Raw genomic sequence first — 14,343 nt, forward strand, 5'->3', positions numbered from 1 at the left:
TCCCCACCCTGACTCAGAGGTGCCTGGCAGTGCTTAAGTCCTAATGTGCAATTCTTCCACTCGTGGCTGCTTTCCTTGAAGCCCCGAGACTTCCAGAAGTTGAGGGAACACGTCTCCCTCGCTTCCTGCTGCGGCCTCAGCTTCTGGCCCAGCGCCTGCCTAATCACATAGTGGGCGCCTGATAAACGTTTGTTAAGTGAATACATGAACAAGCGAGCTGGGGCCAGAGTCAGGACTGCGGCCCCGCCTGTGCCGCTCCCTAGGACTCGATAATTCTGCTCACATCACTTCCAAAGACCCATGCCGCGGACCCTCCCTCGGCTTCTGCTACCCGCATCCAGCCGCAGCTTAACCTGAGCCGCCTTACTGGGTCGAGCAGGACTACATTTCCTACAAGTCTCAAGGCCAGGACTACACTTCCCATAAGCCTCTGCTTCCGCCAGGTTCTGTGCCCTTCAGCCACCGGGGCAGCAAATTGCGTCTTTTCTCACTCCCCGCCCCCCGATTGCATCCCCTCCACCCTGCAGCCCTTCCGTGCGCCCCCTCCCTCCCGCGATGAACCTGCCTCAGTTTCTCCAATGAGACACCCCGAAGGCAGCCCCTTCCCCCTTCCCCTGAGCCCCCAGATGAGGAGGGCTGCGCTCTGCGGGGAGTGTGCACTGCCCGGCCGGTGTGCGCCACGGCTGCGCGTTTTGGTGGAAAGCCCTGGGTCCCTGCTGGGGGGTTGGGGTGGGGGGCTGGGTTGCCTGCGCCGAGTGTTGCTGAGGCTGCGTCTTGGGTGCGCAGCTCCGGCCCAGCCTCACCCAGGGGAACGCCTCGCAGGTGCTCACGGACGATGGAGAGGTCCGCGCCCAGGGTGGGAGTCCGCGCTTCCGGGTGTGTCTGCAGCTCGGGGCGCTGGAGGGTGGGATGTGACCCCGAGACGGCGGCGGCCTGGCACGTGATGTATGTGTGTCCTTGTCTGATGTGTCGGTGTCCCCGATGGACCGGGTTCCAGTCCCAGCTTTGCCACTTCCCGGCTTGTGTGCCTTGGGGCAGGTGACTACCCCGCGCTGTGCCTCAGTTGCCTCATCTGTACAATGGGCATGATTTAAAAATACCTGTCTCAGAGGGAGGTTATGAGGATTGCAAGGTAATTCTGTACGTGTAAAACGCTGCGGACGATACCTGGCACAGACTAAATACTCATAAGAATAAATACATTAAATAAACTCTGATCATGTATCTTTTGTATGAGGCAAGTGCTGTGGTTGTGTAATGTCTGCGAAACCTCACGGGAAACGTGGGTATTTGCGATCCGTGTGTCTGTGCGCGTGTCTGTGTCTGTGTTGTGGGTGTGTGAATCTTTGTATGTGTTATGTGTGCCCGTGCGTGTTTCTGCATGTGATGTGTGACTGTGGTGGGGTTCTGTGTCTTTGTAGCCTTGTGTGAAAGGTGTGTGTATTTGTGATGTGTGTGTCCAGGTCTGTTTAGGTATGTGATATATGCATCTGTGTGTTTTTGTATTTGATCTGTGTGCCTATGTGTGTGTTTATGTATAGTGTGTGACTGTGTATATGTGCATGTTATATGTGTCTGTGTGTATCAGTGTGTGGTGTATTTATGTGCATTTTTGCATGTGATTTATGTAGCCCTGTATGTATGAGTTGTGTGTGCCTGTATGCATGTGTAGGTAATGTGTCTGTGTGTATCCATGTGTGTGAAGTGTGTGTCCGTGTGAATGATGCATGTTACATGTCCGTATATATGCATGTGTTACGTTTCTGTGTACTCACGTATGTGATGTGCCTGTCTCTGTGTAGCTGCTGGGTCCATGTCTATGTTCATATGATGTGTGTGTCTGCGTGTGTCCGTGCAATTGCTGTCTGTGCATGTCCGTGTGACATGCATGTATGTGATACTTGTGTCTGTGGGTATTCTTTGTTGCTCATTTGTCTAGGAACTGTCTGCGTGGCTGTGACTATGAGTGTCAGCATGTCACAGTGGTGTCCGTGGGGATCTTTGTGCCGTGTGCGTCTGTGGATTTGGGGCTTTACTTTGTCTGGGGCATGTGTGGGTCTTTGTGATGCTTTGACGTTCCTGCGTGGCCGGGTGCATCTGTGCTGGAAGCCGGCCTGCCTGTGCGTTTCCAGTGCGGTCCCTGCGTCTTTGTGTGTGACGTGTACGTGTCCCCGTCTGCTGATGGCTGTCCACCTTTGTATGTGATGCGCTTGTCTATGAGCGTCCCTGCGACGTGTGTCAGCTGTGTGTGGGCTGCGCGTGCCTGACATCTGCATCTTAGCGTGTAGCACATGTGTCCATGCTGGTGGCATGTCACAGCGGTGTCCGAGCCAGGCACCCGTGGGCCCTGCCCCCCCCTCCCCCCCGCCGCAAGCGTGTGCCGGTCCCTGTCTGTCCCTCCCCCTCCCATTTCCTCCCCTCCCTCCTGGCAGCCAATGCTACGGGGGAGCCAGTTGCCATGACGACGCTCCATCCTCCCTCCTCCCACCCTTCCTGTGACAGGCTCTCTGCTCCCCCAATCCTGGCTGCCCTCGGGGGCGGGGCCCTCTTTCTCGCCCCCCCCATCCTACCCTCTCCCCCCCCACCCCAGCAACCCCGGCTCCCCAGCTCCTCTCCTCTGTCCGCCTCTCCATCCCTTCATCCGTCTGTCCCTTCAAAGAGGGGGAGGGGGGTACCTGAGCCAGCAAGCAGCCCCTCCCTCCCCCTGTCCTGCGTCTCCTGCCCCTCTCCTGGGCCGGGAGGAGGCCAGGGTCGCGCGGGTCCCCATGGCTGGGGGCTGAGGGCCCGCCCCCCCCTCCTCCCCAGCCGCCACCACCTCCACCTCCCTGCCATCCTCGACAAGATGCCTGCCCCCGGCGCCCTCATCCTCCTTGCGGCCGTCTCCGCCTCCGGCTGCCTGGCGTCCCCGGCCCACCCCGGTGAGTCTGTCGGGCCATCCGTCTGTCCGGCGGCCCCCACCCGCGCGGCGGCCTCGCTGTCTTCCCAGGGGTCTGTCTGCAGGTCCTGCCCCGTCACCTGGTGCGCGTCTTCCCGCAGCCCAGCCGGGCCCGGAGCGACGGGGACGGTGCCTCTGTCAGCAGGGCCTGTGGGAGGGAGGCTGGGGGCTGGGTGGGGAGGGGGCTCCGTTTCGGCAACATGTGTGTATGCGTGCACGCATGTGTTTGTGCTGGTGTGTGCAGGAAGCCGGGGAAGGATAGGGCCTCTGGTAGAATTGGGGGCAGAGGACAGGAATACTATTTCTAAGGGGGACACAACACGGGAGGCTGTCTTTGGCTTCTGGAGAGACCCAGGGCTTGCGGAGTTCCCTTCTTTGGGTGTTGGGCTGGGGATAGAGGACATCGGTGTGCGCCAAGCGTCCCTAAAAGAGACAGATCTCAACCCCACAAACTGGGGGGTTTCAGCATGGGGCAAGAATCCTGTCCCAGCCTGCAGCTGAGAGCTCGTCCTCCTCCCCAATGAGGGGTAATGAGGCTGTCCATGGGAGCGTATTTTAAATTCTGCAAGCTCCAGGCTTCACTATTACTCCTCTTTCCTTCAGCCCTCACTGGAATTCATCCAAGCCTGGGGTGAGGGGATGGGGTGGGGTGAGGTGGGGGGGGTCCCAGTTTGGGACCAGAGAAGAGACCCCACCCCCAATCCAACCACTTGGGAAGGCCCCAAACTACAACTCCCACAATGCCTTGGGCCACTCTGCACCTCTGCCAAGGGACCCTGGTCGCAGAGCATCATGGGAGTTGTAGTCCAAGAGTTGCCGGGACGGGAGGGGGCATGATTCCAGTATCCAGGGACTTGAAGCTGGGACCCCAGCCCAGCCCTGTGCCTGCAGATGGATTCGCCCTGGGCCGGGCTCCTCTGGCTCCTCCCTACGCTGTGGTCCTCATTTCCTGCTCTGGCCTGCTGGCCTTCATCTTCCTCCTCCTCACCTGTCTGTGCTGCAAACGGGGCGATGTCGGCTTCAAGGTGAGGTGCATGAGGGAATTCAACCTGGGGAGGAAGACTCCAGCAAGGCCTTTACCTCCAACACAGGTGGTTGGTGGGGAGAGGGGGGCAGTAAATCCGAGAGCACCTTCTGGTTTGAAGCTATGGCAAGATCTGGAGCCTTGGGATGGAGAAACGGGGGGATGGAAATTGGGCTGGGACTGGGAGACAGTTACAAAAATGAAGGGGAGACAAACGTAAGAGAAAGACGATGGCGTGTCTCTCAGCCCTGCGTTCTCCCACTCCTCCTCGCCTCTCTCGGCCCCAGGAGTTTGAGAACCCTGAAGGGGAGGACTGCTCCGGGGAGTACACTCCCCCTGCGGAGGAGACCTCCTCCTCACAGTCGCTGCCTGATGTCTACATTCTCCCACTGGCTGAGGTCTCCTTGCCAATGCCTGCCCCGCAGCCTTCACACTCAGGTACTGCCCCACGCCGTGACCGGAATCCCATGGTGTCCCGGGAAAGGCCAGAAGATGTTGAGTGTCTTCCTTTAGGGGCTGGGGCGGTTGAGACCAGGGGCAGCCAACGGGAAAGGCATAGGTGGGAGCCCCGGAATCTTGGAAGCAGCCTATGGGAAGGCAGACAAAGATCATCTTGGTGGAAGCCATTGCTTAATCCAAAACCAGATTTGGGGATTCTTGTGGGGCAAGCAGTGGTGAGATTAGCATAGAGCACAGTCTCAGAGGCAACCAATGGGAGGCTGAAATCACATCATAGGAGCTTGGGATGCCAAAGGGAAGGACTGATTGGATGCTGGAGTCTTGTGAGCAGCCAATGGGGAAGCTGAGATTCTGACATGGAATGTGGGTGGCAGCCAATGAAAAGATAGTGATGTCTGCTCTGACCCCAGTCCCCACTGACTTGGGGTGTGTTGGTGGCACTCGGGAGTGGGGAGAGGCTCAGGGGCTTTCCCCTCTTGCCCTCCCCAGACATGACCACCCCCCTAGGCCTCAGCCGCCAGCACCTCAGCTACCTGCAGGAGATTGGGAGTGGCTGGTTTGGGAAGGTGAGTGGGCTGGGCAGGGGAGGCAGGGCTCCATGGATCCCGAGCTGTCCTCCTGTTCTGTGTCCACACCCCTGCTCTCACCACTTCTCATCTATCCCTCGCCTCCTCCCCGTGCCCCCTCAGCCTCCCATTCCCCCTCCGTCCACCTCTCACCGGCTCCCACCCGCCCCATCCCCGACATCTGTCAGTCAGCGCCTCCCTCCTCACTCCATTGACCACTCCGCCGCGCCACCCGGCTCTCCACGCGTCCGTCCGTCTGTCCATCCTTCCATCCGTCCCTGCGTCCATCGGATTCTGGGCCCGTGAGTGTCTCACCCCATGTCTGATGTGGTTCAAGGGTGGTGGGATGTGGAGGGAGAAGCTGGGAAGGAGCCGGGGGTTGGGAGCTGTGTGGTGGAGTGGAGCTGGTCCCAGGGATGGGGCTGGGGAAATGGCACTGGCTGACTCCTGGGTTCCCCTTGACCAGGTGATCCTGGGAGAGATTTTCTCCGACTACACCCCTGCCCAGGTGGTGGTGAAGGAGCTCCGAGCCAGCGCAGGGCCCCTGGAGCAACGCAAGTTCATCTCGGAAGCACAGCCGTACAGGTACTGGGGGTTTTTCAGTGGGTGTGTGCCTTGTTGAGGTGACATTCAGGAGTGGAAGGAGCACTGTATGGGGTGGAACCTGGAATCTACCTCTTCCCGGCTGTGCAGCTCTGGCAGGAGAACTTCCCTCCCTGAACCTCAGGTTCTTCCTCTGGACCGAGCTAAGGGTGGGAAATGAGAGGCAGGATGATGGAGGAGGCGGGAGCACAGAAGCTGAGCTAGAGGCCTGTTCCTCTCCCCTCTGAACCTCTGGATCTTCATCTGGAAAGTCAGTCCAAGAAGCCCTAGTGTCCTCATGAAGTGGGCAGCTGAGAGGATGTGAGATTTCCATGTTCAATGTTGGGTACCGGCTGGTACTTCCCTTCCCCAGGCCACAGACTAGGTTCCTGAGCAGGTCACTGTGGAGCTCCATCCCTGCCCTGCTTGGTCTCTACTCCACTCTCAGTGCTTCTAGGATGGTGTCTCGGTACACACTTGCCAGATAAATTCCTTGTGAGGTAGTGAGTTCCCTGTTTTGGAAAGGGTGTGTTTGCAGAGACCCCTTATCAGAACAGTTGTAAAGGTGGGCTTTACCCTGAGAAACACATTGGGTTTTGGCACTCCCTTGCTCCAAAACCTTCCATGGCTCCCAACTGCCTACAGGACACATCTCCTCCTCCTGACAGCCCACATGCCCTGCAGAGTCTGACACAGTCCCCTTCCTTCCATTGTCCCCCTCACCCCAGCCACCCTGGCCTCCTCACTCACCCTCCCCACGGAAGCCTCTTCCCTGCCCCAGCGCATTGCTCCTTGCTATATCCTTTCTCTAGAATGTCACTCCTTGCTCACCCCCAGGTGTGGATGGGGCCCCTTCCCTTCCTCAGGCCTCAGCTCAGAGACACCTTCCCTTACTCCTCCCCTCCTTCCAAAGAGGGGCCTGAGATGCTCCACCCCGTCATGGTGTGTGTTTTCTTCATAACCCGTACCCCAGGTTGTCACTATACCATCTGCTCACTTGCTTATTGCCTGTCTCTCCCTAAACCTGTGCCAGCAACCACTGGCCACATATGCCTATTACATTTAAGCTAAGATGGGCAAGGTGGTATACACCTGTAGTCCCAGCACTTTGGGAGGCCAAGGTGGGAGGATCACTTGAGGCCAGAAATTGGAGGATGCAGTGAGCTATGGCTGTACCACTGCACTCCCACCTGGGTGACAGAGCAAGACCCCGTCTCTATTATATAAATAAATAAATAAAATGTAAGCTAAATTAAAATGCAATCAAATTAAAAACACATTTCCTCAGCTACCCTCATCATATCTCAAGTGCTCGATAGCCACCTGTAGCCAGTGGCTCCCCTGGTAGGCAGGGCTGGTCCAGAACATTCCCACCTTCGCAAAGCTCTGTTGGACAGTGCAGGTCTCTACTAGCAGCAGCTCGGGGTCCGTCTCGTTACCCCAGCACAAGTGCTGTTGGCTCTCACTGTCTGTGCTGAGCGAGCCACAGACCCGAGATGAAATCCCAACGTTCCCATCATTATCAGCTGTGTGACCCTAGGCAAGTCACTTCACCTCTCTGAGCCTCTGTTTCCACCTGGATCAAATGGGGATCACCATCCTGCCTAGCAGGTTGCTGGGAGGATTTGACAGCAGAGCGGCCGGCCTTGGCCAGATTTGTGGGTGTACAGTGAATCCTGGCTTCCTCCTACAACAGCTGCCCCAAGTGCTGGGAACTCCAGCCACTGTTTAAGCCTCACACATGGCAGGAGCCTTGTGAACACTTTGTCGCGCCGGGCACGGTGGCTCACGCCTGTAATCCTAGCCTTTTGGGAGGCTGAGGTGGGCAGATTGCCTGAGCTCAGGAGTTGGAGACTAGCCTGAGTGAAACCCCATCTCTACAAAAATACAAAAAAATTGGCCAGGCACAGTGGCTCACACCTGTAATCCCAGCACTTTGGGAGGCTGAGGCAGGCAGATCATGAGGTCAGGAGTTCGAGACCAGCCTGGCCAACATGGTAAAACTCTGTCTCTACTAAAAATGCAACCATTAGCCAGGTGTGGTGGGCGGGCACCTGTAATCCCAGCGACTCCGGAGGCTGAGGCAGGAGAATCATTTGAACCCAGGAGGCCGAGGTTGCAGTGAGCCGAGATCCCACCACCACATTCCAGCCTGGGAGACAGAGTGAGAAAACAACAACAATAACAACAACACTGTTGCACAATTCTTCCGCCAAGCAGGAGCAAGAGACCCTGTTCTCCTGAGAAGGACACACAGCATAAACAGCAGAGCCGTGGTTACACACAGGCAGTAGACGGCTGGGTACCGGGCAGCGGCCCCACAGCACACAAGTGGCTCTGCCTCCAGCCAGGCACCCAGTAGGAAAATAACTAGTAAGTTACTGTGCACCTACTCCTGGCCAGACCCTGGGCTGCAAGCCTGAAATGTTCTCTTCCTCCTGCAGACTTCCAAGCCAGTTCTTCTCTCCGCATGTGTTTATTCAGCATCTACTAACCCAGGCACCGGGGACACAGGCAGGAAGACACACCAAATTCTCATCCTAGGAAAGCTCACCCCCTAGTGGAAAAGGCACACAACAGATAAATAAAGAGACTTTTTTTTTTCCCTCTCAAGGCTCACTTTAGCCTTGAGCTCCTGGGCTCAAGTGATCCTCCTGCCTCAGCCTCCTGCATAGCCACCAGGCCTGGCTAACTTTTATTTTTATTTATTTATTTATTTATTTGTCTTTTTTTTTTTTTTTTCTTTTTCCAGATGAAGTCTTGCTTTGTTGCCCAGGCTGGAGTTCAGTGGTGCAATCTCAGCTCACTGCAACCTCTGCCTCCCGGGTTCAAGCGATTCTCCTGCCTCAGCCTCCCGAGTAGCTGGGATTACAGGTGTGCACCACCACATCTGGCTAATTTTTCGTATTTTTAGTAGAGATGGGGTTTCACCATGTTGGCCAGGCTGGTCTCGAACTCCTACCTCAGGTGATCCACCCACCTTGGCCTCCCAAAATGTTGAGATTACAGGTATTTTTGCTTTGTTTTGTTTTGTTTTTGAGACAGAATTTCACTCTTGTTGCCCAGGCTGGAGTGCAATGGCACGACCTCAGCTCACTGCAACCTCCGCCTCCTGGGTGCAAGCAATTCTCTTGCCTCAGCCTCCCAAGTAGCTGGGATTACAGGCATGCAGCACCACACCTGGCTAACTTTGTGTTTCTAGTAGAGATGGGGTTTCTCCATGTTGGTGAGGCTGGTCTCGAACTCCCGACCTCAAGTGATCCACACGCCTCGGTCCCCCAAAGTGCAGGGATTACAGGTGTGAGCCACTGCGCCCGATCTCTTTTTTTTTTTAAATTGTAGAGATGGATTTTCACTATGTTGCCCCAGCTGGTCTCAAATTTCTAGGTTCAAGCCATCCTCCTGCCTCGGCCTCCCAGAGTGCCAAGATTTCAGGTGAGAGCCACCATGCCAAGCCATAAATCCATTTTAAAAAGAGAAACTGTCAGCTGGTGCAGTGGCTCACACCTGTAATCCCAGCACTTTGGGAGGCCGAGGCAGGCAGATTGCCTGAGGTCAGGAGTTCAAGGCCAGCCTGGTCAACATGATGAAATCCCATCTCTAATAAAAACACAAAAATTAGCCAGGCGTGGTGGCACATGACTGTAATCCCAGCTACTCAGGAGGATGAGGCAGGAGAACTGCTTGAGCCCAGGAGACGGAGGCTACAGTGAGCCAAGATTGTGCCACTGTACTCCAGTCTAGGCGACAGAGCAAGACTCTATCTCAAAAAAAAAAAAAAAGAGAGAGCGAGAGAAACTGTCAGAGAATGACAAGTACCATGAGGAATTGAGGCAATATGTGACAGAGACAGGGCCCACTTTGGACAGGACCATCAGGGAGGCGGGGTTGATATGGAGGAGTTGGCCATGCAAAGCACCATGGGAAGTGCAATCCAGACAGAGGGAACAGCAGGTGCAAAGAATGTAGGACAGAAAGAAGCTCGTGGAGAGTGAGTATCCCTGGAAATACAGTTAGAATGCAGGGTGAAGGTTGGACACGGTGGCTCACGCCTGTAATTCCAGCACTTTGGGAGGCCGAGGTAGGCAGATCACTTGAGGTCAGGAGTTCAAGACCAGCCTGGCCAACATGGTGAAACCCCGTATCTACTAAAAATACAAAAATTAGCTGAATGCGGTGGCGTGCACCTATAATCCCAACTACTCGGGAGGCTGAGGCAGGAGAATCACTTGAACCTGGGAGGCAGAGGTTGCAGTGAGCTGAGATTGCACCGCTGTACTCCAGACTGGGTGAAAAAAGAAAACCTCTTTCCAAAAAAAAAAAAAAAAAAAAAAAGGCAGGGTGAAAATAAAATCAAATAATATGTTGCCATTAAAACAGCAGTAATTGCTAGGATCTCAGCACATACCAGCTTTTCTCAGATCTCATGAAATTCCTCGGAGGAAGTTGCTGTCTCTGTCCCCCTTTTACAGATGAGGGAAACCAAGGCAGTGAGCAGTGAAGTGACTTGCCTAGATGACACACCTCGGAAAGTGGGAGTCAGGGTTCAAACCCCCCGAGTCTGACTCTTTCCCACAGCGTGAGGGTAAAGGGGGGTATCCAACCTGGCACTGGGGGGCAGCGAAGCTTCCAGGGGAGATGATGTTGAGGCAGAGGCCGGGGGGTGCCAAGAGAACTCTGATCACAGGAGGGCGTTCTGCAGAGAGAGAACCATAGGTGGCTCATGCCTGTAATCCTAGCACTTTGGGAGGCTGAGGTGGGCAGATCACTTGAGGTCAGGAGTTCAAGACCAGCCTGGCCAACATGGTGAAACCCCCTATCTACTAAAAATACAAAAATTAGCCGGGCTTGGTGGCGTGCACCTATAATCCCAACTACTCAGGAGGCTGAGGCAGGAGAATCGCTTGAACCCGGGAGGTGGAGGTTGCAGTGAACTGAGATCACTCCATTACACTCCAGCCTGAGTGACAAGAACAAAACTCTGTCTCAGAAAAGAAAGAAAGAAAGAAAAGAAAGAAAAAAAAAGAAAACAAAAGAGTGAGAGGGAAAACTGTAGGTACAAAGGCCCGGGCCTAAGCAAGGGCCTGCAGGTTTGGGAAAACCCACATAGGATAAAGCTGACTCCTGGGCCAGCCTGAGGGGCAGGAGGAATCAAAAAGCTGGTGCTCTATCCTGGGGTGCTGGGGAGCGACAGAGGGTTGTGTGCGGTGAAAAGCAGGTCAGGGGCAAAGGGAAGGGTAGAGACTGGAGCCAGAGAGGCCAGGAGGAGGCTGTGGGGATGAGGAGGAGAAGACTGAGAAGAGTCGAGGGCAGGAATGAAGGTGGAGGTGAGGTGTGAGGAGGAAGAAGAGGTAAAGGGGTCCCTGGGGATCTGGCCCCAGGAGCAGGCCAGTGAGCGCCATCCAGAGATGGGGACCTGGGGAAGGACTGGGGTGCAGTCAAGGAGAGAGACTCTGAGATGAGGAAACAGATCAAAAAGTTAGAGTGGGCCGGGCTCAGTGGCTCACACCTGTACTCCCAGCACTTTGGGAGGCTGAGGGTGGATCGCTTGAGGTCAGGAGTTCGAGACCAGCCTGGCCAACATGGTGAAACCCCGTCTTTACTAAAAATACAAAAATGAGCCGGGTGTGGTGGCGCATGCCTGTAATCCTGGCTGCTCAGGAGGCTGAGGCAGGATACCAGCTTGGGCAACAGAGTGAGACACCATCTCAAAACAACAACAAAAAGGGGTGGAGGCAGCAGTTTGGCTCTGCTGGGAGGTTGGGGCTGGATGAAGAGGAAGGGGCTGCCTTCCCAACCCAGCCGCCTCCTCACTCCACAGGAGCCTGCAGCACCCCAATGTCCTCCAGTGCCTGGGTCTGTGTGTGGAGACGCTGCCGTTTCTGCTGATTATGGAGTTCTGTCAACTGGTGAGGGTCTTGGGGGGTTGGGGAAGGGCAGAGGGGAGAGCTGGACGGGGCCGGGGCCAAGCCTGGTGCCCCTGGGCTTCGTCGTCATCATCATCATCATCGTGGATGATGTGTGGCATGAGCTAACATTTCATGAGGGCTGACTGTCCTGGGAGCTGCCCTGAACAAGCAGGCAAGATAGGCTGTGTTATTACCTGCTGCAAGCAGCAGGCGAAACTGAGGCTCAGAGGGGCTACCTAGTGACAGCAGAGGCTATTCCATCCTCCGGGCAGACTGGCTGGAGGCCTGAGCGACTGGTGCTGCTGACCTTCTTTGCCTCCCTCCCAGGGGGACCTGAAGCGTTACCTCCGAGCCCAGCGGCCCCCCGAGGGCCTGTCCCCTGAGCTACCCCCTCGAGACCTGCGGACGCTGCAGAGGATGGGCCTGGAGATCGCCCGCGGGCTGGCGCACCTGCATTCCCACAACTACGTGCACAGGTGGGCGGGCCGGGGAACCGCAGGAGGAGCTACTAAGGGAAAGGGAGAAGGAGGGGAGGCTGCAGGGGAGGGGCTAAAGAAGGGGCGTACCCATGACCGGCTGACACAAAATAGGGACAAACCGAGGAGGATCTGGAGGAGGAGGGACCAGGAGGGGAATGGGAGGAACCAAGTGAGGGGGAGGCAGGGTCAGGTGATGAGGGGAGGGGCCAAGAGAGGAGGAGGAGGAACCAGGGGAGGGAGAGGGGTCAGGGGAGGCGGAGGATCAGGAGGGGGGAGGGGCCAGGATAGGAGGAGGGGCCAGGAGAGGAACGGAAGGAGCCCGGTGAGAGGGGAGGCAGGGTCACGTGACGAGGAGAGGGGCCGGGAGAGGAGGGGGAGGAGTCAACAGAGAAGTAGGAGAAGCCAGAAGGGTCAGATGAAGAAGAGGAGGAGCCAGTGCAGAGGAAAAGTAGAGGAGACTTGGAAGAACCAGGATGGGGAGAAGACAAGACAGCAGGGGAGAATGAAAGCAGAGGGGAGAGACAGATCAAATGCAAGGGGTGGAGTCAGTGTGAAGGGGCGGGGTCAGGGCGTGGCTGGAGGGCTGCCCCTGCGCTCACCTCCTCTCATTCCTCCCGCAGCGACCTGGCCCTGCGCAACTGCCTGCTGACCTCTGACCTGACCGTGCGCATCGGAGACTACGGGCTGGCCCACAGCAACTACAAGGTAGGGCTTCCTTCCGTCGGGGTGGGGGCTGTGGGGTGCCCTGACTCGCCTGACACCGCCCTGGTTCCCCCAGGAGGATTACTACCTGACCCCAGAACGCCTGTGGATCCCGCTGCGCTGGGCGGCGCCCGAGCTCCTCGGGGAGCTCCACGGGACCTTCATGGTGGTGGACCAGAGCCGCGAGAGCAATATCTGGTGAGGACCACGGGCCGCGGGGGCCGAGGCAGGCCAGGAAGATGGAAGGGTTACTAGATGCCACCAGTTCTACAGATGGGGAAACTGAGTCCCGGGCGGGTCAGGGCTGGGTTCTGACCTCTCTCTGCTCTCTGCAGGTCCCTGGGGGTGACCCTGTGGGAGCTGTTTGAGTTTGGGGCCCAACCCTACCGCCACCTGTCAGACGAGGAGGTCCTCGCCTTCGTGGTCCGCCAGCAGCACGTGAAGCTGGCCCGGCCGAGGCTCAAGCTGCCCTATGCGGACTACTGGTGAGGGCTAGCCCTCTCAGGGCTCCTGGCCTGCCGCACCCCACCCAGGATGGTCCCAGCTCCCCGTCTCGTTTCCCACATCACCCACATCCCGTTTGCCCTCCACACCCCTCAAGAGTGAAGAGGAGCTGTCCCCCCGCACCATTTCTGCCAGCATCTGCTACTTGCAGGGGGACACAGGCAGGGAATGGCTGAGCTGTGATTTGAACCCACTTCATCCTAAGAGACCCGTTTCTTACCTGTCTGATTCCAGAGCTCACAGCCCAAACGGGGACACCACCACCCTCACCAGCTGTTCCCATCTGCTGCTGTGTCCCCTCTGCCTCCAGGTCCCTGTCACCCTCTCTCTATGGGCATCTTACCCCCACCCCTGCTTCTTTGGGTCTCAGTACCTAGCTCCCCAGCCCAGTTACCTCCTCTGAATCTCTGTCCTCTTCTGTCCCCTCTTCTCCCTGGATCTCTGCCCCACTTCTTGGGTCTCTGTCCTCCTCTCTCTGGGTCTCTGTCCCTCTCTCTCTGGGTCTCTGTCCTCCTCTCTCTGGGTCTCTGGTCCCCTCTGCATCTCTATCCCCCTATCTCTGATTGTCTGTCCCCTCCCTGGGTCTCTTTCCCCTCCCTGGGTCCCTGCCCTGCTCACTCTGCCTCACCTCTCCCCAGGTATGACATCCTTCAGTCCTGCTGGCGGCCACCTGCCCAGCGCCCTTCAGCCTCTGATCTCCAATTGCAGCTCACCTACTTGCTCTCCGAGCGGCCCCCCCGGCCCCCACCGCCGCCACCTCCACCCCGAGACGGTCCCTTCCCCTGGCCCTGGCCCCCTGCACACAGTGCACCCCGCCCGGGGACCCTCTCCTCGCCATTCCCCCTACTGGATGGCTTCCCTGGAGCCGACCCGGATGATGTGCTCACGGTCACCGAGAGCAGCCGCGGCCTCAACCTCGAGTGCCTGTGGGAGAAGGCCCGGCGTGGGGCCGGCCGGGGTGGGGGGGCACCTGCCTGGCAGCCGGCGTCGGCACCCCCGGCCCCCCACGCTAACCCCTCCAACCCTTTCTACGAGGCGCTGTCCACGCCCAGCGTGCTGCCTGTCATCAGCGCCCGCAGCCCCTCTGTGAGCAGCGAGTACTACATCCGCCTGGAGGAGCACGGCTCCCCTCCTGAGCCCCTCTTCCCCAACGACTGGGACCCCCTGGACCCAGGAGTGCCCG

At 57.3% G+C, this 14,343-nt stretch overlaps 1 protein-coding gene across 1 annotated transcript in view; it reads left to right on the top strand.

The window, feature by feature from the left end:
- The first annotated feature begins 1,232 nt into the window (after nucleotides 1-1,232).
- Nucleotides 1,233-14,343, top strand: part of LMTK3 (lemur tyrosine kinase 3) — a 23,131-nt gene continuing 10,020 nt past the window's right edge. The window contains exons 1-12 of the mRNA XM_011946541.1: nucleotides 1,233-1,282; nucleotides 2,806-2,918; nucleotides 3,827-3,960; nucleotides 4,247-4,397; nucleotides 4,908-4,984; nucleotides 5,451-5,569; nucleotides 11,388-11,475; nucleotides 11,803-11,951; nucleotides 12,575-12,659; nucleotides 12,733-12,854; nucleotides 12,992-13,141; nucleotides 13,799-14,336. Coding sequence (XP_011801931.1) covers nucleotides 1,233-1,282; nucleotides 2,806-2,918; nucleotides 3,827-3,960; nucleotides 4,247-4,397; nucleotides 4,908-4,984; nucleotides 5,451-5,569; nucleotides 11,388-11,475; nucleotides 11,803-11,951; nucleotides 12,575-12,659; nucleotides 12,733-12,854; nucleotides 12,992-13,141; nucleotides 13,799-14,336 — 1,776 coding nt within the window. The remainder of the gene's footprint in view (nucleotides 1,283-2,805; nucleotides 2,919-3,826; nucleotides 3,961-4,246; nucleotides 4,398-4,907; nucleotides 4,985-5,450; nucleotides 5,570-11,387; nucleotides 11,476-11,802; nucleotides 11,952-12,574; nucleotides 12,660-12,732; nucleotides 12,855-12,991; nucleotides 13,142-13,798; nucleotides 14,337-14,343) is intronic.

Source organism: Colobus angolensis, unplaced genomic scaffold (genome assembly GCF_000951035.1).
Source record: "Colobus angolensis palliatus isolate OR3802 unplaced genomic scaffold, Cang.pa_1.0 Scaffold25, whole genome shotgun sequence".
NCBI lineage: Eukaryota > Metazoa > Chordata > Mammalia > Primates > Cercopithecidae > Colobus > Colobus angolensis.